Source organism: Puntigrus tetrazona, chromosome 19 (genome assembly GCF_018831695.1).
Source record: "Puntigrus tetrazona isolate hp1 chromosome 19, ASM1883169v1, whole genome shotgun sequence".
NCBI classification, from domain to species: Eukaryota; Metazoa; Chordata; class Actinopteri; order Cypriniformes; family Cyprinidae; genus Puntigrus; species Puntigrus tetrazona.
In genome coordinates this window covers 16,682,664-16,708,874 of record NC_056717.1, presented here as the reverse complement: position 1 = coordinate 16,708,874, position 26,211 = coordinate 16,682,664, and the positions used below count along the sequence as shown (strand labels likewise).

General features: G+C 37.8%; 1 protein-coding gene across 21 annotated transcripts in view; it reads left to right on the top strand.

Annotated features, from left to right (window-relative positions):
* Window positions 1-22,750, top strand: part of pleca (plectin a) — an 86,006-nt gene extending 63,256 nt beyond the window's left edge. For 16 of the 21 annotated variants that reach the window (XM_043217267.1, XM_043217266.1, XM_043217268.1 and 13 more), the window contains 22 exons: window positions 428-521; window positions 621-775; window positions 1,175-1,526; window positions 1,876-1,953; window positions 2,117-2,278; window positions 2,392-2,496; window positions 2,898-2,993; window positions 3,118-3,243; window positions 3,416-3,568; window positions 3,837-3,991; window positions 4,220-4,346; window positions 5,123-5,306; window positions 5,595-5,627; window positions 6,553-6,710; window positions 6,885-7,063; window positions 7,407-7,545; window positions 7,653-8,009; window positions 8,097-8,180; window positions 8,256-8,360; window positions 8,509-8,607; window positions 10,054-13,398; window positions 14,385-22,750. In XM_043217267.1, coding sequence (XP_043073202.1) covers window positions 428-521; window positions 621-775; window positions 1,175-1,526; window positions 1,876-1,953; window positions 2,117-2,278; window positions 2,392-2,496; window positions 2,898-2,993; window positions 3,118-3,243; window positions 3,416-3,568; window positions 3,837-3,991; window positions 4,220-4,346; window positions 5,123-5,306; window positions 5,595-5,627; window positions 6,553-6,710; window positions 6,885-7,063; window positions 7,407-7,545; window positions 7,653-8,009; window positions 8,097-8,180; window positions 8,256-8,360; window positions 8,509-8,607; window positions 10,054-13,398; window positions 14,385-20,693 — 12,595 coding nt within the window. In that variant the 3' untranslated portion in view covers window positions 20,694-22,750. The remainder of the gene's footprint in view (window positions 1-427; window positions 522-620; window positions 776-1,174; window positions 1,527-1,875; window positions 1,954-2,116; window positions 2,279-2,391; window positions 2,497-2,897; window positions 2,994-3,117; window positions 3,244-3,415; window positions 3,569-3,836; window positions 3,992-4,219; window positions 4,347-5,122; window positions 5,307-5,594; window positions 5,628-6,552; window positions 6,711-6,884; window positions 7,064-7,406; window positions 7,546-7,652; window positions 8,010-8,096; window positions 8,181-8,255; window positions 8,361-8,508; window positions 8,608-10,053; window positions 13,399-14,384) is intronic. The other 5 variants (XM_043217270.1, XM_043217269.1, XM_043217281.1 and 2 more) reach the window with 1 other exon arrangement.
* Window positions 22,751-26,211: the final 3,461 nt, after the last annotated feature.

The following is a 26,211-nucleotide window of genomic DNA, read 5'->3' as shown; positions in this document are numbered from 1 at the left end:
GCTTTTCATATTGTTCATTAAATATCATTTTACACAAGCAGACAGGGCGTTGCTTTCAAAAAAGATTTGTCACAAGACATTCTGTTGCTCTGCAGAATGTTAATGAGTCTGAAAAGTTACAGAAGCACATCTTAACATCAATAGCTGATTCTGTGCGCCTCCGCTCTGTGAAACTTTCTCTCTACTGGGATTCAGCATTATTAAGATTAGTAGACATGGCTTTTATGAATGACAGCCATGCTCTGGAATACCTGCTCCGTGAGAGGAGGGTGTGAGTGATTTGACTGACTTTTTTTTAATGTATTAAATGTTGATGCATGTAAATATTGTCTAGTTTGATTTAGTCATTGCATTCTTAATTTTTCACAGTTTTGTTTGCAGTGAAATATGCACAGCGTGTAAAAGTATTTGTGTGTCTGTTATACAGGCTGGAGCGTCTGCAGAGAATAGTCAGTAAGGTGCAAATGGAGTCAGGTTTATGCGAGGAGCAGCTAAACCAGGTGGAAACACTGCTACAAACGGTGAGATATATATCCATTTCATTTTTTTTTGTTTAAAATCCCAGTAGTTGAAAACCCTGTTTCAAATAGCACTACAATAATATTTTGCTGTTATTGCAGGACATACGACTGCTGAGTGCAGGAAAGCCTATTCAGCATGCTTCAGAGATAGAAACAGATCTGAACAAGGCTGAAAACATGATCCGATACCTTTTCAATGATGTACAATTACTTAAAGATGGGCGCCATCTGCAGGCAGAACAGATGTACCGGCGGTAAGTATAATAATTTACTCGGCACTGTCAAGAACTTCAGTGAGTGCTAGAAATGAACTGTAATATGAAGGATTTACTATTTTGTATATACTGTATTTAATCATTCATTTACAACTTTTTCCAAATATTTTTTTTCTTGCATTGATTTTAGGCCATGATTTTCTGTAAAGTTGTAAATGCAACACGTTAATTTCAAAATATGTATTAAATAGCAATTAAAATGCTTAAATAACAATAGTAGTATCTGTTTATATAATACTATCATCAATATCTGAGGCAGCTGCTTTTTATGTATTAAAAAGCAATTGAAATTGCATAAACAACAATTACCAATAATATCTATGATATCTATGACTCTCCATAACAGCATCAGTAACTGTCCTCTCTTTGTTCTCTCAGCGTGTACCGCCTCCACGAGCGTCTGGTTAACCTGCGCAGTGAGTTTAATCTGCGTCTGAAGTCAGGAGTGACGGTGTCGCAGGTACCCGTGACCCAGGTGCCCATGACCCAGATCTCTCACATGCAAACATTACAGCAGTCTCCTCAGCGCTTAAGACCCGAGCTTGATGAAGTCACTCTCAAGTACATTCAGGACCTCCTGTCTTGGGTGGAGGAGAACCAGAGACGCATTGATGGTGCAGAGTGGGGCGAAGATCTGCCCTCTGTTGAGTCTCAGCTCGGCAGCCATCGTGGCCTTCATCAGTCCATCGAGGAATTCAAATACAAGATTGATCGTGCTCGGGCTGATGAGGTAATTTAATGCATTGTTTTAATGCATATTTCCGTAGTATTTTATCCAGTTAGTCTTAAATGAGACGTTTTACACTTTTGTAGTGGATATTGTGTTCCCTCAGTTTTGTTGCTGTATATTTAAGATTTGCTAACTTAATTGCATGTGAACTGAGTAACGCTCAGTGATTATATTTATGTACTTATAGTAAATTATATATTGCATATTATATGTTTTGTATTGTGTACTTAGTATAAAGCAACCGGGAAAGAAAAAATTATGTTCTCAGTAAACCATGCACGCTTCATATATAAATTAAGAATGACTGACTGTAATATCACAAAACTAACATAATTTTCTCTCCTCTCAGAATCAGTTGACTCAAGTCAGTAAAGGAGCCTATCGAGAATACTTGGGCAAACTGGACCTTCAGTACGCTAAACTGCTGGTACGCTCTTAAATTTAGAGCTAATATACACTGATCCCTTTGTTGAATTATAATTATGGATCTTAAAAAAAATCTTCATGGCAAACTCATAACTTACAAAGCCTTTTGAATCAGAATTAGCAAATTTTTTTGTCGGTCAAGTTTGGTTGATTTTCTACTCCAGAACGCTTCCAAGTCACGGCTGCGGTGTTTAGATCAGCTGCACGCTTTTGTTGTGGCCGCCACAAAAGAGCTGATGTGGCTGAACGAGAAAGAAGAGGAGGAAGTGAACTACGACTGGAGCGACCGAAACTCCAACATGACCGCCAAGAAAGATAACTACTCTGTAAGACCACCAACACATCTGCCAACACATCATGATTTGACCTGCACTAAAATAACTCTGCGATGTCATTTTAATTTGACAATAGTAGTTGATGTTCCTGTGCTATTGCATAGGGTTTGATGCGAGATCTTGAACAGAGGGAGAAGAGAGTTAACAACGTCCAGATGACTGGAGACAAACTGCTAAAAGAAGGCCACCCTGCCAGGAAAACTGTGGAGGTACAACATTTTACAATTAGTAATTTATTGTTTATGTTTGTCCAAAACAAGCTACTACAGTAAATGAGTCTTATAGACTTATAGTCTAGAGTAAATTAGTCTTACATAACGTAAATATAGAGCTGACAAAAAAGCTAAATAATTTAGTAATAAAAGAGAGTCTTTATGACTAATATAATATAAAGAAGTATTTTACTTATTTGTGCGAGAATATTTAATATTTTCATCTTTTTTAGCATTTAAAGATTCTGTTATACATTTTTTTAAAGTCCTGAAACTTTCTATTTCCAGGGCTCAATTATATTTTCAATTTCACATTGTGTTTTCAATGTGGACCTTTTGACTCTGTTGTATATTTTAACAGATAATTCTGTTGTAATATGTTTTTTTTTCTTCTGTAGGCTTTCACTGCAGCTCTTCAGACTCAGTGGAGCTGGATCCTTCAGCTGTGCTGCTGCATTGAGACCCATCTCAAGGAAAACACAGCTTACTTTCAGGTACATAAATAATAATAATAATAATGAAAAATATTATTATTATAGGCAATAATATTTTAAATTAAAATTAAAATTGATTTCCGCTGAATCTTTTAATCTCCTAACCAATTTTTCTGTTGCACAGTTCTTCTCAGATGTTAAAGAGGCTGAAGAGAGGATGAAAAAGATGGAGGACATGATGAAGAAGAAGTATGTGTGTGACCGCTCTATCACAGTCACACGACTAGAGGATCTACTTCAGGATTCAGTGGTGGGTGTTAATATGTCTGGAATTTTACAAACCAGTAAATACCCAAATGTATTTAGTGCAGGGTGATTACTTATTTTACTGTTTATATATATATATATATATATATATATATATATATATACACACACACACACACACACACGCATATCAAGTTATCTTCTCTGGCCTCCAGGAAGAAAAAGAACAGCTAAACGAATTCAAGACACACCTGGAGGGTCTCAACCGGAGAGCCAAGACTATTATCCAGCTAAAGCCGAGGAATACAGCGTACCCTGTCAAAGGCAAATTACCCATTCAGGCTGTTTGTGACTTCAAACAAATGGAGGTAAACACATTGAGTACATTGGTAATAAAAGAAGTACAAATGAGGACATGTAGACAATGTTTTGAACCACATTATTTATTTGCCTTCCTTCATCATAGTTCCTTTTTTTTTATTGTATGGAAATCACATGTGTGGTTTGCATATTAAATTGCAATTAAGCATGATTTTTTTTTTGTTATTAAGCAGTCGGCCACACCCAGTAACTTGTAATCCGTATGTAATCCATATAAATCACTGCAGAATAACATTCTTCATACTTTTGACCCAGATCACAGTACATAAAGGAGACGAGTGTGTCTTGGTGAACAACTCCCAACCATACAAGTGGAAAGTTCGAAATTCCAGTGGAAACGAGGCCACAGTTCCATCCATCTGTTTTCTTATCCCTCCCACCAACAAAGAGGCCATGGACATCAGCTCTGGGTAACAAAGTACAGCCTGATACGAGTGCACGAATCTATTCTCATTTGACCTCCCTTGCTTTAGTTGGCAGCACATTCAAATTCAACATGCTTTTATCTCTGTCTTTCACTTTTGAGTCAAGATGTGTGGTTTTGCTGCGATTTATGTCAAACGTTGAGGGATAAACCAAATCATTCTGATCAGTTTTTGACTTTGCCACCTTATCGTTAATTCTGCGTTGAACCCCAGGTTAGATTCTAGTCTGCAGAGGCTGATGGTCCTTTGGCAAAAGCTGCATGTAGATATGAAGAGCCTGCTGTCCTGGCAGTACCTCATGCGAGATATCCTGCTTATCAACTCCTGGAATTTAATCATGGTAACTTGCACACAACCCCTTTTTTAGGATTTCAGAAGCTTGGTGCAAAGTCTGTACAAAGTCTTATTTAATTCAAGTTTATTTGTATTGAATTTTTCTCTTTGCAAAGCAGCTTTACAGGAAATTGAGTTTCTGTTTAGTATAAGCTGATCTGTCATGACTTTGTCAAATTGATGTACATGTGGCAGAAATATACAGTAAAAATCATGTAATGATGTAATCAAACAGTTTTTTTGTCTTAGAACAAAATACTACAACTAATATGCACCAAGATTTATGAAATGATGGAAATTATATGCCATTATATACTTAGAAATGAAAAAAAAAAACATTGCAATATCATAATGTACAGTATGTAAAAATACATTTCAGCAAGGATGCATTTATTTTATCATGAGGATGCATATATTATTATATTTTGTAAAGACTGATTTGAAAGCTCATTTGAGTATCAGAATAATAAAATACATTTTAAAATATATTCAAATAGAACATGAAGTTGTTAAGTTTTGCATTTTGTCATTAGGTTTTTCAATATTTTATTCATTATACTATTGTTTTGTAATGTATGTTTCTTAATGATTCAATATTTAGTATTTGCCAATATATTTACATTGCTATGATAAATTGAGTATAATATTGACTGAAAACTGACTCAATAATACTTCACTTCATATAGCTATGTTAAATAACACTGTACATATTATGTATTATTTGATTGCATGCAGAGGCTGAAAAGCATAAATAAATATACTCTGTTCTCTACTTTTATGTAGTTTAAGACTTTGAGAGTTGAGGAATATCGCCTGACCCTGAAGAACCTGGAGGAACACTATCAGGCCTTCATGCGTGACAGTCAGGATTCTGAGCTCTTCGGTGCTGACGATCGCTTGCAAGCCGAAAACAGTTACAGCAAAGCCACTCAACACTATGATACCTTGCTACGCTCTGTTGAACAAGGTAGGTGTTATGTTAGGGCGGCGGGGTTTGTCCAGATGTATAGAAACCATCCATCACTTTCACTGTTCGTCAAGTGAAAGAGATTGCACACAGACAAAGCTGTCTTGGCTCCAGGAACAACCCTGTTTTAAGGTGTAGCTCTGAGCACAGCTGCAAATGTTTCTGCATGCTTGATGCAACACAAAGGAAGGTTTGATCTTCTGCTGGATTAAGCGTTTTTATGACAGCATAGTTTGAAAATTCGGGATAGGGCCACCTCCCATTATGACTGCAAGACTTATTTTTCAGAACCTGTTTTCATCCAGAAGGGAAGCATACTGGGTAAAGATTGCAGTGCAGTGTGGGTTTCTTTGTTTATAAACTGCAAATGATTTGTTTGTTATCGCTTGCATTTTGCTTTCTTCCCCTTTGACTCCAATGTACTGCTAGTGGAGCAGTGTGTGTTGCTGTTTCTAAGCATGTCTTTAATATTTTTTGTGGTGTCAAATTACAGAGATTTTCCTCACTATTTGATATTTTGAAATGCAGTGAATGCACTTAAAATGAACTGTGCAAATGAACTGATTTACGTTAAACACATTATCTACAAGCACTTGAATGCAAATGCTTCTAACTATGTCAGCTTGATTTCATGTGAAAATATACATTACTGTTTAAAGGTTGGCAGTCAAGAAATTAATATTTTCATTCATAAATTAAATTGATTAAAATTCACAGCAAATACATTTATAATGTAATAAAGGTTTTCTGGTTCATTTTCATCCATCAAAAAGCCCTGAAAAAATGGATTCCGTTTTAATAAAAACAGCACTTTTTTGGTTTTTAAGATACATCTTTGGCATGCACATATGTTTTTAAGCAGCACATTTGTTTTGTCCAAAAATTGAGTACCAAAGCAGCATTATTAAACAAATTTTTAAGGGATTTGTTGAAAACATGTATAAATAAAATGTTTAAATATACTAAAATCAGAAACAGTCGCTGTACTTTAAATTGTAACAATATTTTACAGTATTACTGTTTCTACTGTATTTTGATCAAATGAATAAAGCCTTGGTGAGAGTTCAATATTCAAAAATGCTTACAATTTTGACTGACTCCAGACATTTGAACAGTAGTGTGCCTGTAGTGCAGATACAACATATGACTGAGACCTTTCTAGAAATCTGTGTGTGGTTTTGATTTGGGATTGTTTTTTGGTATCAGAGTTTGAGCTTTTTTAACACTAAATATTTAAATTATTCAGGGGAACAGGATGAGTCAGTGTGTAAGAGTTACATCACCCAGATCAAGGACCTGAGACTGAGACTAGAGGGCTGTGAGAGCCGCACCGTGAACCGCCTCAGACAGCTGGCGGACAAAGAGCCCCTCAAAGCCTGTGCACAGAGAGCCACTGAACAGAAGGTCTGCACAAACACTTCATTAAATGTACATTATATCTTTGGATAAAGAAATACATTAAATGTATCTTAAACAAAGAGCCTGCGCATGTCAACTTCAGTCATTAAAATGTTTGTAAGCCACTTATATATTATTTCATAACTTAATATACTTTTGTATTCTCACTTCGTTCTACAGAAGGTGCAGGCTGAGTTGGAGGGTATAAAGAAAGATCTGGATAAAATGGTGGAGAAGAGTGAAGCAGTGCTGGCCACATCTCTGCAGTCCAGTTCCGCCCCTGTCCTGCGCTCAGAAATAGACATCACCCAAAAAAAGATGGAGCATGTCTACAGCCTCTCATCTGTGTATCTCGACAAGTAAGACTTAAGTCTTACCTTTACTAATATATACAGTACACTGCCCATCAAATGTTGGTAGTCGGTAAGATTTTAAAATGATGCTCACCAAGGCCAATTTTTTGGAATAATTTTACAATTAAAATGTTTTTTATTAATTATCACATAGAAATATAAATAGATATTTTTGTAAGAATGTAAAAGTCTGTCACTTTTGATCAATTTAACATGTCCTTGCTGAATAGGAAAAATATTAGTGACCCCAACATTAAAGTATTCAGTACAATTTTTTTCTTTTACCCACTAAGTCATGTTTTTGTCCTTTTCACATAAAATAAAGCTGATCCTGTTTTTGTTCACAAAGGCTGAAGACCATTGACATGGTAATCCGCAGCACACAAGGAGCCGAAGATGTTCTCAACAAGTGTGAAAACCAACTGCGTGATGTAAACAAAGTTCCTGTTAATGAGAAAGAGGTTGAGGCCAGTCAAACACAGCTCCAGGTGAGATGTCTCTTGAAATAATTGTTTGTGCTTACCTATATGTATTTGATTCATACATGACCTGACTCACATGCTCAAGTAAATGTTCCCATTTTTATTGACCCTAGAAACTGCACTCAGAAGCAGAGGGCAAACAAGGTACGTTTGACCGCCTGGAAGAGGAGCTTCAGAAGGCTACGGCAGTGAACGACCGGATGTCTCAGCTGCACAGCGAGCGGGACATAGAGCTGGAGCACTACAGGCAGCTGGTGGGCAACTTGAAGGACCGCTGGCAGGCTGTGTTTGCTCAAATTGAGCTAAGGCAGCGAGAACTTGACCTCCTAAGCAGGCAGATGCAGGCATACAAACAGAGCTATGACTGGCTTATTCGTTGGATAGCAGATGCCAAACAAAGACAGGACAAGCTCCATGCTGTGCCTATAGGTGACAGCAAAGCCCTTCAACAGCAGCTGATGCAGGAGAAGGTATCTATCTGTCTTCTTTATATAACGAGTATCCTCTAATACAATGTAGTTGATATTTTAGTTTTATCATTTCCATCCACTTTATAGAAACTGCTTGAGGAGATTGAGAAGAACAAGGACAAGGTGGATGAGTGCCAGAAATATGCTAAAGCATACATTGATGCCATAAAGGTGTGTAAGTCACTGCATGCATGTTTTATGATTTATGATTTCTGAGTAGCTGTCTGACTGCATTTTCTCACACAGGATTATGAGCTTCAGCTGGTGACGTATAAAGCTCTGGTGGAGCCCATCGCTTCTCCTTTGAAAAAAACCAAAATGGAGTCTGTATCTGATGATATCATCCAAGAGGTACCTTTGATATCTGACATCCATCCATTATCGAATCTCATTCTGATAAATGCATTAAATAAACACACTGTATGTGTTGTGATTGGTTTTTTTTTCTTGATTGTATTTCATACATGACATGCTAAGTAACTTTAAAACCATCTTTCAGTATGTGACTCTGAGAACGCGCTACAGTGAGCTGATGACTCTTTCGAGTCAGTATATTAAATTCATAATTGAGACACAACGCCGTCTAGAGGATGAAGAGGTAAGGGTCAAATTTGTACTCTAGAACTAACTGTAACTCACTAACTTAACCATGTAGCTCAATTTATGTTGTATGGAAATGAAATATGTATTTATTTCACTGTACAAACCATATGAGACACGTTACATTTGTAATTAAGTTATCTGATAGTGACACAATACTGAATTTGCTATTTTTGGTCATATGCTAGAGGTAAAAGTTTTGAAAATAAAAAATGTAACAGATCGAGGTGCTCACCTAGATCTTCAGTAATGGTAATGCTAGTGGTGCAGCACATCCCATTTCTTTCACTACGTATGTCTTTCATTATCTGTTTGCTACTATGGAGGTTTTTTTAAATCTCTTCCATAATAGTGAGCTCTCAGTTATGTAGGTATCTTTGAGCCTGAAGCAAACTAAAACTTTTCTATCGTCCAGTAAAAAGTTAATGCATGGTGCAATGTAGCAGGGATGCCACATTTGTCCTCTAGTTTAATTTCCTGGTTGGATTCTGTCTGCTGCTTTTGGAAAAGCAGCATTCTTACCCATCATTCCTTTGTGCTCTGATTGTTGATTTTCCCTCTGAGTATGCTTCACCACTTCCTGTAGTTATTTTCTTGTTTTTTGTTTCCATTTTCCTTTCTAACCTTTATTTTCTTGTTTGCTTCTTGAAACTGCTTGCCAGTGCTTTATCATGATGAATGTTTGTCATGTTTGGGCACTAAAGAGGTAAATTGTCCAAAAAATGCATGTTCATCCTTATCTAGTCCCCCTGTTAATTACATTTGTATTATTTAGAAATACACATACATTTTAAATAATATATGCATTAATATATATTATTGGATTGTTCAAAATCTAAACTGTTTGGCATTCATCAGACTTATTTTCTTCTTTTCCCCCTTATGGTGTCATTCTTTCTTTGCTGCATCACTAAGCTGTTCTGTTATATGCATAATAAAACCTTGAATATACTGTACATTTCCAAATACTTTCTTCAGTGACTCGCTACAGTAAAAAAAAGGCTACATTCTATTGAAGGCTATATTTGACCTCTTTGAATCATGACCTTCTGTAAACCTTTTATAATCTAAATATTTATAAAAAAAAAAAAAGTTTAGTGTTTAGTGTTTCTTTAGTGTTCAGAATTAAAAGATAGAAAACCATATCCAGTAATAACAGTTCATTAGCATGATGCCATTCAGTATAATGCCATTCAGTATTCCAGCTGTAGTGTTTTGTCAAGTGATTGTGTCTCATTTTGTGTTCCATACACTTATATTATCCTTCATAAACCTTCTGTAACTTTATAAGTTCTTTTTTAACTTAGTATAACTATTTAGTCTAACTACCGTTACTTTGTCCATGTACTTACATTTGTATGTACTTACATGTGTCTGTAATATCTAACTCTTAAATGCTTAACTTTATCCCTGTTTCCCCAACGTTTTACTTCCACTAATACAGAAAGCTGCAGAAAAACTAAAGGAGGAAGAGAGGAAAAAACTGGCCGAAATGCAGGCCGAACTAGAAAAACAAAGAAAGTTAGCTGAATCTCAGGAAAAGGCTATTGTTAAAGCAGAACAAGAGGCAAATGAGCTGAAGACAAAAATGAAAGACGAAGTCAGCAAACGACAGGATGTCGCTGTTGATGCTGAAAAACAGAAGCACAATATCCAGCGAGAGCTTCAGGAGCTCAAAAGCATTTCAGAGCAGGAAATCAAGTCTAAGACTCAACAGGTAGAGGAAGCACTCCAAAGCCGCACAAGAATTGAAGAAGAAATCCGTATAATCCGGCTTCAGTTGGAGACAACGATGAAACAAAAAAATACTGCTGAAACAGAGCTTCAGCAGCTCAGGGACAAAGCGGCAGATGCTGACAAGCTTCGAAAGACAGCTCAGGACGAGGCAGAGAAGCTTCAGAAACAAGTTGCTGAAGAGACTCAGAAGAAACGCAAGGCAGAGGAGGAGCTTAAACTAAAATCAGAAGCAGAAAAGGAAGCTGCCAAAGAGAAGAAGAAGGCCCTTCAGGATCTTGAGAAGTTCAAGCTCCAAGCTGAGGAAGCTGAGAGGCACCTGAAGCAAGCAGAGCTGGAAAAACAGCGACAGATTCAAGTGGTAGAGGAGGTAGCTAAGAAGACTGCAGCCACCCAGCTTGAGAGTAAACAATTGACATTAACAGCAAAACTGGAAGAGTCGCTCAAACATGAGCAGGTAATGGTCATTCAACTGCAGGAAGAGGCAGAACACCTCAAAAAGCAGCAAGCTGAAGCAAATAAGGCAAGAGAGCAGGCAGAGAAGGAGCTAGAGACATGGAGACAGAAGGCTAATGAAGCTCTCCGTCTCCGGCTCCAGGCAGAGGAGGCGGCAAATAAAAAAACTGCAGCTCAGGAGGAGGCAGAGAAACAGAAGGAGGAGGCCAAACGGGAGGCAAAGAAGAGAGCAAAAGCTGAGGAGGCTGCTCTTAAACAGAAAGAAACTGCTGAAAAGGAACTGGAGAATCAAAGAAAGATGGCTGAAGAGACAGCTAAACAGAAGCTTGCAGCAGAGCAAGAGCTTATTCGGTTAAGAGCAGATTTTGAGCATGCTGAACAACAGAGGACAGTTTTGGATGATGAGCTCCAGCGTCTCAAAAATGACGTTAATGCCGCTGTTAAACAGAAAAAAGAGCTGGAGGAGGAACTGGTCAAAGTTAGGAAGGAGATGGAAGTTTTGTTGAAGATGAAATTCAAAGCTGAGAAAGAGTCTATGTCAACCACTGAAAAAAGCAAACAACTACTTGAATCTGAGGCCGCCAAGATGAAGGAACTGGCTGAGGAGGCAACTAAACTGAGGTCAGTTGCAGAAGAAGCAAAGAAACAGAGGCAGATTGCAGAAGAAGAAGCTGCACGCCAGAGAGCAGAGGCTGAGAAGATCCTCAAAGAAAAGTTAGCAGCTATCAATGAAGCAACCCGTCTAAAAACCGAAGCTGAGATCGCTTTGAAAGAGAAGGAGGCAGAAAATGACCGTCTAAAGAGAAAAGCAGAAGACGAGGCCTACCAGAGGAAAGTTCTTGAAGATCAAGCGGCACAGCATAAGCAAGAGATTGAAGAAAAGATTGATCAGCTAAAGAAGTCCTCAGACACTGAGCTTGACAGACAAAAGAAAATTGTAGAAGAAACCTTGAAGCAGAGGAAAGTGGTGGAGGAGGAAATCCACATTCTCAAACTCAATTTCGAAAAGGCTTCAACTGGCAAACGGGACCTTGAACTTGAGCTTAACAAACTGAAGGGAATCGCAGATGAGACACAAAAGAGCAAAGCGAAGGCAGAGGAAGAGGCAGAGAAATTCAGAAAACTTGCTTTGGAAGAAGAGAAAAAAAGGAAACAGGCAGAGGCCAAGGTGAAAGAAATCCAAGCTGCAGAAGAAGAGGCAGCAAGGCAACACAAAGCTGCTCAAGAGGAGGTTGAGCGTCTTATGAAGTTAGCAGAAGATGCTAAAAAGCAGAAGGTGCTTGCAGAGAAAGAAGCTGAGAAACAAGTCATTTTAGTCAAAGAGGCTGCACAAAAGTGCTCTGCTGCTGAACAGAAAGCCCAAGATGTTCTTCTCCAGCAAAATAAAGACACCATGGCTCAGGATAAACTCAAGGAAGAGTTTGAAAAAGCAAAGAAACTGGCACAAGATGCGGAAAAGGCTAAAAACAAGGCTGAAAAAGAGGCTGCCCTGTTGCAGAAGAAAGCAGAGGAAGCAGAGCGTCAAAAGCAGGCAGCTGAGGCTGAAGCTGCCAAACAGGCAAAAGCCCAGGAAGATGCTGAAAAACTGAGGAAGGAAGCTGAGACAGAAGCTTCCAGACGGGCTGAGGCAGAAACTGCTGCTTTAAAACAAAAACAAGATGCTGATGCTCAAATGGCCAAGTACAAAAAGCTTGCAGAAAAGACTCTGAAGCAGAAGTCTTCAGTTGAGGAGGAGTTAGTGAAGGTTAAAGTGCAACTTGATGAGACAGACAAACAGAAATCAATTCTTGATGATGAACTTAAGCGACTTAAACAAGAGGTCAGTGATGCTGTGAAGCAGAAGGCTCAAGTAGAGGATGAGCTCTCTAAAGTCAAGATTCAGATGGAGGACTTACTAAAACTGAAACTGAAAATTGAAAAGGAAAACCAAGAGCTTATGAAGAAAGATAAGGACAACACAAAGAAACTTCTTGAAGAAGAGGCTGAGAACATGAAAAAATTGGCAGAGGAGGCAGCACGGCTCAACATTGAGGCTCAAGAAGCTGCAAGATTACGACAAATTGCAGAGTCTGATCTCGCAAAACAGAGGGAACTGGCTGATAAGATGCTGGAAGAGAAAAAACAGGCCATTCAGGAGGCAAAAAAACTAAAGGCAGAAGCTGAAAAGCTCCAGAAACAGAAAGATCAGGCACAGGTAGAGGCTCAAAAGCTAATGGAGGCCAAAAAGGAGATGCAGGAGCGCCTGGAGCAGGAGACTGAAGGTTTCCAGAAATCCTTAGAGGCTGAACGCAAGCGGCAATTAGAGATTACCGCCGAGGCTGAAAACCTGAAGGTCAAAGTGGCACAGCTAAGTGATGCTCAATCAAAAGCTGAGGAGGAAGCTAAAAAATTCAAGAAACAAGCAGATGAAATCAAATCCCGCCTACTAGAAACTGAAAAACAGACTTCAGAAAAACATACTGTTGTTGAGAAACTGGAAGTACAGAGGCTGCAGAGCAAAAAAGAGGCTGATGATCTGCATAACGCAATTGCAGAACTTGAAAAAGAAAAAGAAAAACTGAAAAAAGAGGCAGCTGACTTACAAAAACAATCAAAAGAGGTATTGTTATATATTGTAGTACTGTGGCCTAGTGTTTTATAACTTATCCTTAAACCCCTTAATTAACAATTAACAGTTTTCATACAACTTCTGAACCTTTGTTCATGGAAGTTGCATGTTAGCAGTCACAGTAGTAACAAAGCCTGCAATTGTCATGAACAAAGATGTTCTGGTCCTTTTATACGTTAAAGTGTCCATGATACAGTATAAATAATTACTGAATATTATAAATGCATTTATTAAGTATACAGTTATGTATACTAAATGCAGCCCATATTTTCAAGTTATTAATATCACAATTTATTTGTTATTAATGTTTAATATCTGTAAAATGGACACTATAATGTGCTGTACTTTTCTTAATTTTTACTTATTTATTCAGTGAACTAAATGTAGTCAATTTGTTAGATATTAGTGTACCTTTTAATTAATATCTAGTAGTATGCAGTAAAGTTGTCATTGAGTGTACTGTATTAATTGGATTCTGTGGTTAGAGTGATTTTCATGGAAAAGATAATTATGTAAATATTAATTATCTAAAGTATAGCGGTAGAATTAGTCTAAAAAATATAAATACATAAAAAAGAAACCTGTATGACTTTTTTCTGTAGAAGATATTGAGAAAAATGTATGAGTATTTGTTCCTAAACAATGAAACTCAATTGGGTGCATTACTATTTTTTAACTTTTTGACTTTTGAATTTTATTTGCTAGAACAATTTAAAAATTATTCTTCAGATTTTTCAAGTTTAGGGTATGCTGTTTACTTAACTGTATTTCAAATGGAAATCACTATAGCCACAGAATTACATAAACACAATACACGATATGACACAACAGCATGCAAGAAAGATATTAATTAAATGGTAAGGGTACTGATGTAACATAAAATTTGCATTTGATTTGTGCAGTTATATTTTTCCTTGTCCATTGATATTTATTTATGCTGTGTATTTAAATAATTATTGTTTTATACTTTATCACAGATGGCCAATGTACAACAAGAACAGTTACAGCAGGAAAAGTCTATCCTTCAGCAAACATTCTTAGCAGAAAAAGAAACACTGCTGAAGAAAGAGAAAGCTGTTGAGGCAGAGAAAAAGAAGCTGGAGAAGCTATTTGAAGATGAAGTTAAAAAAGCTGAAGCACTCAAAGATGAACAGGAGCGGCAGAAGAAGCAAATGGAGGAGGAGAAAAAGAAACTGCAGTCTGCCATGGATGCTGCTATCAAAAAGCAAAAGGATGCTGAGGAAGAGATGCATTCCAAGCAAAAAGAAATGCAAGAACTTGAAAAGAAAAAACTTGAACAAGAGAAACTTCTGGCAGAAGAAAACAAGAACTTACGAGAAAAACTCCAGCAACTTCAGAGTTCACAGAAACCATCCCACACCAAAGAGATTGAGATCCAAACTGACAGTGTCCCTGAAGAAGAATTAATTCAAATGACCATGGTAGAAACAACAAAGAAGGTCCTAAATGGCTCTTCAGAAGTGGATGGTGTGAAGAAAGATGTACCCCTGGCCTTTGATGGAATCAGAGACAAGGTGCCTGCAAGCAGACTTCATGAGATTGGTGTGCTTAGCAAAAAAGAATTTGACAAGCTTAAGAAAGGCAAAACAACCGTGCAAGAGCTTTCTAAGAGTGACAAGGTCAAGATGTGCCTGAAAGGTAAAGACTGCATTGGAGGTGTAATAGTTGAACCCAACCAGAAAATGAGTATATATCAAGCTTTGAAGGACAAGAAGATTCCACAAAGCACAGCTATGATGCTTCTCGAAGCCCAAGCTGCATCTGGTTTCATAATTGACCCCATTAAGAACAGAAAACTCTGCGTCAGTGAAGCTGTGAAGGATACATTAATTGGACCCGAGTTGCACACCAAGTTGTTGTCTGCCGAACGGGCTGCCACAGGATTCAAAGATCCATTCACTGGAGATACAGTCTCACTGTTTGAAGCAATGAAAAAAGGTTTAATTGCAGAAGACCAAGCCTCTAAACTTCTTGACTCTCAATATGCAACAGGTGGGATAATTGATCCTGTCAATAGCCACCGTGTACCTGTTCAGATGGCATGCACACAAGGCCAACTCGATGAAGACCTAAGCAAAGTTCTTTCCAGCCCTCCTGCTGACAAAAAAGCTTTCATTGACCCCAACACTCAGGATAGCCTCACCTATGGTGAGTTACTGGAGCGATGCAAACCTGATCCTGAGACAGGCATTCCATTACTACCAATCACAGAACAAGCAGCCCAAGTTGAAAGAACTTATACAGATGAGGAAACTAAAGATGTATTTAGTAAGGCTAACTTAACAGTTCCATTTGGAAGATTTAAAGGAAAGACTGTCACCATCTGGGAGGTCATAAACTCTGAGTACTTCACTGAAGATCAGAGAAAAGATCTTATCCGTCAATACAAGACAGGCAAAATTACAGTTGAAAAAATAATTAGAATTGTAATAACTGTTGTAGAAGACAAAGAGAACAAGAAGGAACCTGCGTTTGATGGTTTGAGATCATCAGTGCCAGCGTCTGAACTTCTGGAAGCAAAAGTTATTAATAAAGATTTATTTAACAAATTACACAATGGAAAAGCTACTCTTAAAGAGGTGTCTGAGCTTGAACCTGTCAAGAAAGCCCTAAAGGGCACACACAGTATTGCTGGAGTGCAGATTGAGTCAACTTCTGAAAAGATGTCTTTCTATGAAGCTATAAAGAAGGACTTACTTGGAACAGAGCCTGCACTAAACCTTTTGGAGGCCCAAGCCGGTACAGGCTTCATAATTGATCCAGTTAAAAACCAAAAGCTCACAGTTGATGAAGCAGTCAAAGGTGGTGTTGTTGGCCCAGAGCTGCATGAAAAATTGTTGTCTGCAGAAAGAGCTGTTTGTGGTTACAAAGATCCATATACTGGAAAAACGGTATCCCTGTTTGAGGCAATGAAAAAAGATCTCATTAAGAAAGACCAAGGTGTCCGTCTGCTGGAAGCTCAACTTGCAACTGGTGGAATTATTGACCCTGAGAAAAGTTACCGCATCACTCCAGAAATTGCATATAAACGAGGTTACCTAAATGAGGAGATGAACAAAAACTTAAGTACCCCAGCAGACTCCAATACAGTATTTGTTGATCCCAACACACAAGAAAAGGTCACTTATGCTGAACTGCTAAAAAGATGCATCACTGATAAGCAGACTGGTTTCCCATTGCTGTTACTATCAGAAAAGGCAATCAAGTCAAAGGAAATGGAACCAGTTTCTGATGCACAAACTAAAGAGACATTGAGCCATGCTACAGTTGAGTTACACAGTGGACTTTTTAAAGGAAGAATAATCACCATTTGGGAAATTATCAACTCTGAATATTTCACAGAAGAACAAAGGATTGAATTTATTCGGCAGTATAGAACAGGAAAAATCACTATTGAAAAACTGATCAAGATTGTGATCTCTACAGTAGATGAAAAAGAAAAAAAGAGACAGGACAACTTTGAAGGTTTTAGGGGTCCTGTACCAGCCAGTTCCTTGCTTGAGTCTAAAATCATTGACAAAGACACCTATGATAAAATTCAACAAGGCAAAAAGAAACCTGCAGAAATTGGTGACTCCATTAAACGCTACTTGCAAGGTTCTGATTGTATTGCTGGGGTATTTTTAGAAAAAAGCAAGGAAAAACTCAGCATTTACCAAGCAGTACAGCAGAAACTACTGACACCAAACACAGGCCTGTCCCTGCTTGAAGCCCAAGCAGCTACTGGCTACATAGTTGATCCTATCAGAAATGAAAAATTTACAGTGGATGATGCTGTTAAGGCTGGCATTGTTGGTCCAGAGCTTCATGAGAAACTGCTATCTGCAGAGAAAGCCGTTAGTGGTTACAAAGATCCATACACTGGTAATAAGATCTCTCTTCTTCAAGCAATGCAAAAACAGCTTGTACTAAGAGAACATGCCATACCTCTTCTAGAGGCTCAGGAGGCTACTGGAGGTATAATTGATCCAGTAAATAGCCATCGACTTCCCAGTGATATAGCCATTCAGCGTGGCTACTTCAGCAAGCAATTAGCCAATTCATTTAAAGACCCCACAGATGACATCAAAGGTTTCACTGACCCTAACAAGGATGAGAATGTCACATACAAACAATTGAAGGAGAGGTGCATGACTGATCCAGAGTTTGGAATTGTACTGTTGCCACTTTCCAAAGCCCAGACTCCAGAGAAAGCTGAGAAATCCTATGTTTACTCTGAAGAGCAAGCACAAATGGACTTGGCTAACACTCAAATTGACATACCACATGAGAGCTTTGCAGGGAAACAAGTGACATTATGGGAAGTCATGAAATCAGATTTGCTTCCAGAAGAAGAAAGACAAAGACTTCTTGAACAGTACCGCTCTGGAAAAATCACAAAGGAGAGAATGGTCATCATTATAATCGAAATTATTGAACAAAGAGAGATCATCAGGACTGAGCAAAGTATGTCGTGTGATGTGATCAGGCGCAGAGTTACTATTGATGAACTCTACAGAGCTCGCATTATAGACCTCGAAACTTACAACCTGCTCAAACAAGGCAAGAAAACGATTCGGGAGGTTATGGAGATGCCAAGCGTGAAGCAGTATCTTTTTGGAACAGGCAGCATCGCTGGAATACTCTCAGATAACTATGCTAAGGTTAGCATTTACCAAGCCATGAAGAGAGGTCTTATAAAACCTGACATTGGCATAGATCTATTGGAGGCACAAGCAGCAACAGGATTCATCACTGATCCTGTGAAAGATGAATTGTTGACAGTTGATGAGGCCGTTCGGAAAGGTCTTGTTGGCCCAGAGATTCATGACAAACTCTTGTCTGCTGAAAGAGCAGTCACAGGTTATAAGGATCCCTATAGTGGTAAAGTAATTTCTTTATTCCAAGCCATGAAAAAGGACCTTGTTTCTGAGGATTATGCAATGAAACTTTTGGAGGCCCAATTGGCAACAGGTGGCCTCATGGATCCAGAGTACTATTTCCGCCTCCCATCTGATGTTGCCATGCAACGTGGTTACATAAACAAAGAAACCAGTGATAGGATATCCGATCCAAGTGGAGATGTCAAACAGTTTATGGATCCTACAACAGATGAAAAGCTGTCTTATGCACTACTTCTTAAAAGATGCAAGGTTGATAAAGACAGTGGTTTACGATTGTTGTCTCTGGCAGACAAGAGACTTCTATTTAAGGGCCTTAGAAAGCAGATCACCCCAGATGAGTTGTTGCGTTCTCAAATTATTGATCAGAAAACCTACACAGCACTCATGGAGGGTACCATTTCTGTGGAGGACCTTAGTAAAGACCTGAAGAAATATCTTGAAGGTATTAGCTCTATTGCAGGTGTGTATGTAGAGGCTACCAAAGATCGACTGTCAGTCTACCAAGCCATGAAGAAGAACATGATCAGACCAGGGACTGCATTTGAACTTCTGGAGGCTCAGGCAGCTACTGGGTACATAATTGATCCGATCAAAAATCTCAAAATGAATGTCACTGAAGCTGTAAAAATGGGAGTTGTGGGACCAGAATTTAAAGATAAGCTCCTCTCTGCTGAACGAGCTGTGACTGGCTACAAGGATCCATATTCTGGCAAGGTGATCTCCCTGTTCCAGGCTATGAAGAAAGGTCTTATTCTGAAAGACCATGGTATCCGTCTGCTTGAAGCGCAAATAGCCACCGGTGGAATCATCGATCCTGAAGAGAGTCATCGACTGCCTGTTGAAATGGCCTACAAACGGGGCCTCTTTGATGAAGAGATGAATGGTATTCTCACTGATCCCTCTGACGACACAAAGGGGTTCTTCGATCCGAACACAGAAGAGAATCTGACCTACCTCCAGCTCATGGAGCGCTGCATGACAGACACTGAAACCGGACTTTCACTTTTACTGCTGAAAGAAAAGAAACGAGAAAGAAAGACATCCTCCAAGTCTTCAGTCCGCAAACGTAGAGTTGTCATTGTAGATCCAGAAACAGGAAAAGAAATGTCAGTGTATGAGGCATACCGCAAAGGACTCATTGACCATCAAACATATATTGAGCTTGCAGAACAAGAGTGTGAATGGGAAGAAATTACCACCTCATCATCGGATGGTGTTGTTAAGTCTATGATCATTGACAGAAGGTCTGGACGGCAGTATGACATTGATGATGCTATCTCCAAGGGCCTCATAGACCAGTCAGCTTTGGACCAGTACCGTGCTGGTACCCTTTCCATCACTGAATTTGCAGACATGCTTTCTGGTAATATGAGTGGCTTCAGATCTCGATCATCTTCTTTTGGATCCAGCTCATCCTATCCCATGAGTCCAATTCCATCCATAAAGACACCGGCCACAACCTGGACTGATCCAACAGAGGAAACTGGACCAGTTGCTGGAATTTTAGATACAGATACTTTGGAAAAGGTGTCAGTTACAGAGGCAATGCATCGGAATCTAGTTGACAACATCACTGGTCAAAGATTACTAGAAGCACAAGCATGCACAGGTGGAATTATTGACCCAAACACTGGGGAGAAATTCTCTGTTGCTGATGCAATGAATAAAGGGCTGGTGGACAAGATCATGGTTGATCGTATCAACCTAGCTCAGAAAGCTTTTCAGGGATTTGAAGATCCAAGAACCAAAACCAAAATGTCCGCCGCTCAAGCCTTAAAGAAGGGTTGGCTCTACTACGAAGCTGGCCAACGCTTCCTTGAAGTCCAGTACCTAACAGGTGGCTTAATTGAACCAGATGTTTCAGGAAGAGTGTCACTGGATGATGCTGTCAAGAAGGGCACACTAGATGCACGCACTGCACAGAAACTGAGAGATGTCAGTGGATATTCAAAATACCTCACCTGCCCCAAAACAAAACTCAAGATCTCATACAAGGATGCCATGGACAGAAGCATGATCGAGGAAGGATCTGGCCTGAGGTTGCTAGAGGCATCCTCTCAGTCAAGCAAAGGCCTTTACAGCCCATACAGCATCAGTGGCTCTGGGTCAACTTCAGGGTCGAGGTCTGGATCCAGAACTGGTTCAAGATCAGGCTCTAGAAGGGGAAGTTTTGATGCTACAGGCTCAGGTTTCTCCATGGGTTTTTCCTCATCTTACAGCCCCACTAGCTATGGCCGCCGTTATGATTCAGGGGCACATGGTGGACTTCAGATGGATGAGCTAAAGCAAGCCCTTCTAGCTTTAGCATCAGGCAGAAACTGTTGCTACAATGAAAACAGAATCTTCACATTATCACAAACTCAGCCGTCTTTAGTTGCTTAATTTATGTACACAAAAGGACATTTATCCTGCTCTGCATGATATTGCTAATGGACTTTTTAATGATGGGAATAATAATGCTTTATAAGGCTGGCTTTAATATTTTATTTCATTTTTATATATTTAGTTAAATATATTAATATAAATATATTTAGTTTTATATATTTAGTTTTTTTTCTTTCACTTTCCTTTTCATTTCGACGTTACAGTATAAAATTTCTTCATAAACAGTTTATTCTGCATAACATTCATGGCAGAATGATTTTCGTATATTTTTATATTCAGTCTTTTCAATTATTAGCAGTGTTAAATACTTACAGCCTCTCTTTTTATCTTTTTTCCCCATGCACCTTGTAAACTGGTACATTGAAAAATATTGAAGTTTCAAGAATGTTTAGATTTCTTGGATAGGATATGGTAATGCTTCAAATGAGATGTAAAAGTTATTTGTTATATATTTTTGTGTGTATATGTAAAGATCCCTAGGGTATCTGTACACATTTGGTTGTATTTTCACACTGAACATTCTAAGCCAGCATGGTAAAAAAAAGGGGGAGGGGGGGTATGTTACTATCTGCAGAGCGGAATAAAGTCCATTGACATTTATGATCGACAGCGTGTCAATAAACAAAACATTACACATCTTGGCAGCACTGCCATAGACAGATTTCTTGAGAAATTCATTCACATCTCATTATTAGTTAACCAGAAAACAGTAAACCTTGAACTATGCAGTGTTTCTAGATAAAGCAAAATAGACTCACCAATCATAAAATAAAAAAGGCATAAGTGACATCCAAACCATGATTTGCCTCTGGTCCTTTGTCTGATTCAAAAGGGACCTCACTTGCGCCTTAACTTTGTGTGACATCTGCATTAATTTCCTTGCAAATGTAATGTGCACCTTCTTAAGACAATAATTATGTCTCATTGTAGATTATATAGAACGTAACTACAAGATTTTCATTCTTTGTTGTTGCATAAAAGCAGCCTTTATCATTTGGGACACTCCCTTCCCAGTGTCAGTTTAAATAATAACTAACAGCCAACAAGGTCAAAAAAAACGATGGAAAAAAATTCCATGCAATGTGTAATTGTCAAATGACAGCCTCTTAATAATGGGTCTCGTTGTTTATCAGGAGGTGTCTCTTTCTGTCTGCTACAGAACATGCCCCGTCTACCTCTTTAAATTCAAGTTCCCATTTGTTACGATAATTAGCTTTGTTTTAAATCACTAAATAGCTTCCTGTCTTTCACTGCCACTTGGTCTCCACCTGTGTGTTAGGGCGTACGGAATGGATTGCTCCTTTCAAAAGATTCACAGTCAGTGTGATCTTTCAACCAACATACATGTTCCACTACCTTTATTTATGCTCCATTTTCAGCTTTGCTTACGGATTGTTAGATTTATTTGGTTAAGTAGAATTAAGAACGCTAATGGTATATAGAAGAAATCAGACTGCTCCACTGTTATTCCCCCTTACTGATCAATTTGAACACTAAATCTGACTTATTTTAGTGTGTAGTGCTAGAAACACTGGCGTGTAAACCATATTACGTTTACTTTGTATATCAGTTGCAATACAGCCGTGTGTTGGTGTCATGTCGTAGGCCTACTGACAAGCATTGTAATTAATTTAACATTGATTTCTGAACTGAATGTAGATGTTTACAACAACAAGGTTCTCTGTAATTTAACAAATAATGCCATATCTGAAACTGTAGTCATAAAATGGAAACTTAGACTGATTTTCAATGGCACAAGAAAAAATAATTTTCGGTCTCTCCAATCCAATGATGTTTTTTTTCACTGTACTGTACATCATAATATTTCAATTTTAGTTATATTTTCCTATCTTCTGCTTTTTATGTTCTACTAACATGATTATAATGATGCAATATGAGCAGTTACACTCAGCAAAACCTTTTTTTAAAGTAAGCTTTTTGAGGCACTTAAAAGGTATATTTGAAACTGTTCTGTTATTGAATGCATGATCTGAGTATGGTATTTACGAGATGAAATGTTAATATCCTGTTGTAAATAAATATTAAATAGCTGATGTACAGTGTCAGTTTGCCTTTTTGTCAGCTCCTTAGTAGTTATATGAAGTATTACTGAAAGTTTGGTTATTAACATACATAAATTTGGTTATTAACATACATAAGATTTGACATGCTATGTAACAGGTTTTGTTCTGGATTGGTTACAAACCCCTTCAAGTACACACACACACACACACACACACACACACACTCTCTCACACATTCACACTCAGAGTGCCCTTAAACAGTAATTTGCATATAAATTTAATTTGCATATAAAATCAAGAAACCAACATGCCATGACTAAGCCAAAAGGAACAGATAAAACATCATAAGATTGACATCATAATTACCTTAACCATCAAATTAAATGGTGGAATTTATGATTGTTTATTAGGTGTGTTTTTTGATTATTTAATAATGCAGTTCAATGAAGTAATTACTTCTGAGCCTTGTTTTAAATATTTAAAGTCTTCTAGCTCTGTCTCCACCCGAACACCTACCAAAAATTCCCTTGTTTGTGTTCTTATTGGTTTGCAAAACAAAAGTCAGCATTTGTGATTAACAGGTCTAGTTGCATTAAAATCACAATAGTTAAATCATATATCATAAAACTTAATTACAGCATACTATTAGCAATTATTTGCACACCCAAAAACTTCAGCTCACATCCTTTTCTTTATCCTTACTGATACCGAATTACGTAGCTTTCTCAGTAACTGATACTATCTTAAACGCTACATTGAAATGACCTAAAGCGTGCAGACACCTGAACACCACACCCAGATGTGCTAAAAGAGTTCATTTCAAAACAAAGTGAACTAAATCCTGCCATTGCTGCTATAACAGCTTTCAGACCTCTGGAAGGTTTTCCACTCATTAATTTGCTTCCTGTGAAGTCATGCACCGATAATATGGAATGACTTTTCTGGTTTGCATCAAGACTTGGTAAATTGTGCCCTATCATCATGCTGAAAAAGAAAAGGCCTCGTTCTGTTAAAAAAAAAAAAAAAAAAAAAAAAAAAAAGTTTAATTTATTGCTGTGAATCTCACATTGTTTGTATTATCTGTCCTCCCCTAAAGAATGCAGCCTGCTTTCCTCTTACTAAGCTGAATCACATTACATTAGGAACTGTTTCTCATACTCTTTACTTCCTGTTATTCAGGAATTTGTGGGTGTCAAGACAAGAACAATGAGCAGAAAATCAGATGCATTGTCCAGCTGGGAGAGGCAGTAGATACCAGGATTGAGATTAGTAACGGGGAAGCTGCTGTTTAATTTAACCAATTTATTTTAACAGAAATAGCTGGAAGCCTTACATGCCCATTTTAGACAAACAATGACTGTAATAAAGTAAAAGTAAAGACATTTTGCTGTGATGCCTTCATTGATATATTTTAAAATCTCACAACTTAAATGAGGCAAACTGAGAAACTTGCTGTGGTTGTATTATTTTTATGCTAGAAAACCCAGAGTAAAGCACAAACCTGGAAATCCCTTTCATTCATCAAGTTTTAAGCAGAAGTGACTCTTTTGTTTTGGAATTTTCCCCTGACAGTTTTATGTGTTTTTTTTATGTGGGTGGGCAGGTATGTGGGTATGATTGTACATGAAAAAATATTTTCTTTTTTGGCATACTGTTACAGTATGATCTCACATATTTTTTCCATTAAGTATAAGTCTGTTGTTTTCTAAATATGCAAAGGCACAGAAGTAATAATATAACATTTATCTAGTAATAAAAATAGCACTCCAGTTTATGTTTTCTCCCCAAAAATCTGTTTTTTTTTTTTGTGGTGGTCATTCTAACAATGCTAAAAATGTCTCTACAATCTCTCTACAATGAAAATATATATTTTTGTATTTAATACTAAATATATAGTTGTAAAAGACATTGCTAACTCCATTTGTTATTATTCAAATTATATTGTAGCCTCAGACACCTTATTGAATGAATTTAGTCCCTGATATGTACACCTCTTTAGTGCTAGGTTAATAATTACCCTATATGACTGCTGCACAGTGACATTTACAGTAGCTTTTGTTATTATATTGTATATTATATAGTAAATGCAGCCACTGGAGCACTGTATTTACTGATGAACATCTTGGAGCGACATCTTATTTGTACTACTCTCGTTTCTTTGCACATGTGAAAAACATAATATGTGTCTATTTTGAAGGCTTTGGTAATCATTTATCAAATCACGACTGAAACTCTTTAGGCTATGTAAAAACCCTATGGAGTATTTACTTTATGTATTTAGAATCCAAAACAATTATATTTAGCATTAAAAATTATGGCTCACCTCAGACGGTTTAACAAAATAGTCAATTAAATGTAATTAAAATAGCATAATTTTTACATAATCGGTTGTTGATATTCATTTATTTTTTGATTTTCCCCATTCTTGTTTCCTCTGGCACAAATTCAGATTCAAATTATGCTTAATTATTCTTATTCGCAAAAAAAGCTCTTGCAATATTTGTTAAAACTGTAAAATAAAATGTTTTCACACACCCAGGTTTGGTGGTGGAAAATGACACATGAGGGGCCTCAAACTTATCAAGGATTTTTTTCTTCCCAGAAAAGAAAAGTTGCTTCAGACTGTAAAACTGCCACACCTTGTTTCTTTTGGCCAGGTCTTACGTAGTTGTTCTGTCAGTTCTTTCTGTCTGCATCTACATTAGAAATGTGGGAGGGATGGTACAATAAGCGATCAGAATGAGAACCAAGTCATCTGACATACTCAAGAATTCGAGAGCTGTTTGAACATGTGATTGGGAACATCTCTAATAAAAGATATTGGCACGTAATGAAAGCGGTTTTAACGCTTAAACCTATAGTCCTACAAGTCTCTCAAACCGCTCTATGGATGCACACCCTTCACTTTGGCAGAGCTCTGCCACTTCAAAAATAATTAAAAAAGAATTTCCGTAACATTGAAATTAAATAATGACAAGATAGTTGAAAAGATCTGATTTTCCCTGAGGGTTTAGATGAGTTCAGCATGAATTGCAACAATGTAAAATGATTCCGACTACTAATTCCCGCGAATGCCTGACAGATCTGTGCGGAAACTGCTTAGTCACAACCAGTTAAAAGAGTGTTTTTTCAAAAAACCAAAAATTGCAATAAACTTTTTCATCAACCTAGAAACTCTAAACAGCTGTGCTGCGTGCCATCCATTCTTTCGGAACATGCAGTACTTTGTTTGCTCAATTTAATGTTCAGTCACTGATGCGTGACATTATCAATGATCGGCCTGTCCATCTTAACCTGGAGTCTTTGCTTTCTCCGAGATAAGTTTATCCAAAAACCAAGAGGGACAGGTAGAGCAGGATGTCATTTTATACCCACTGAAAGTGTCTCCACCAAGATTCAGAGATAAGACTTGCAGCTGAATGATGAGGAATTTAAAATACTTGAGTACTCTGGAACAGCTACAACATGTTTCCTGTAACGGCTTCAACAAC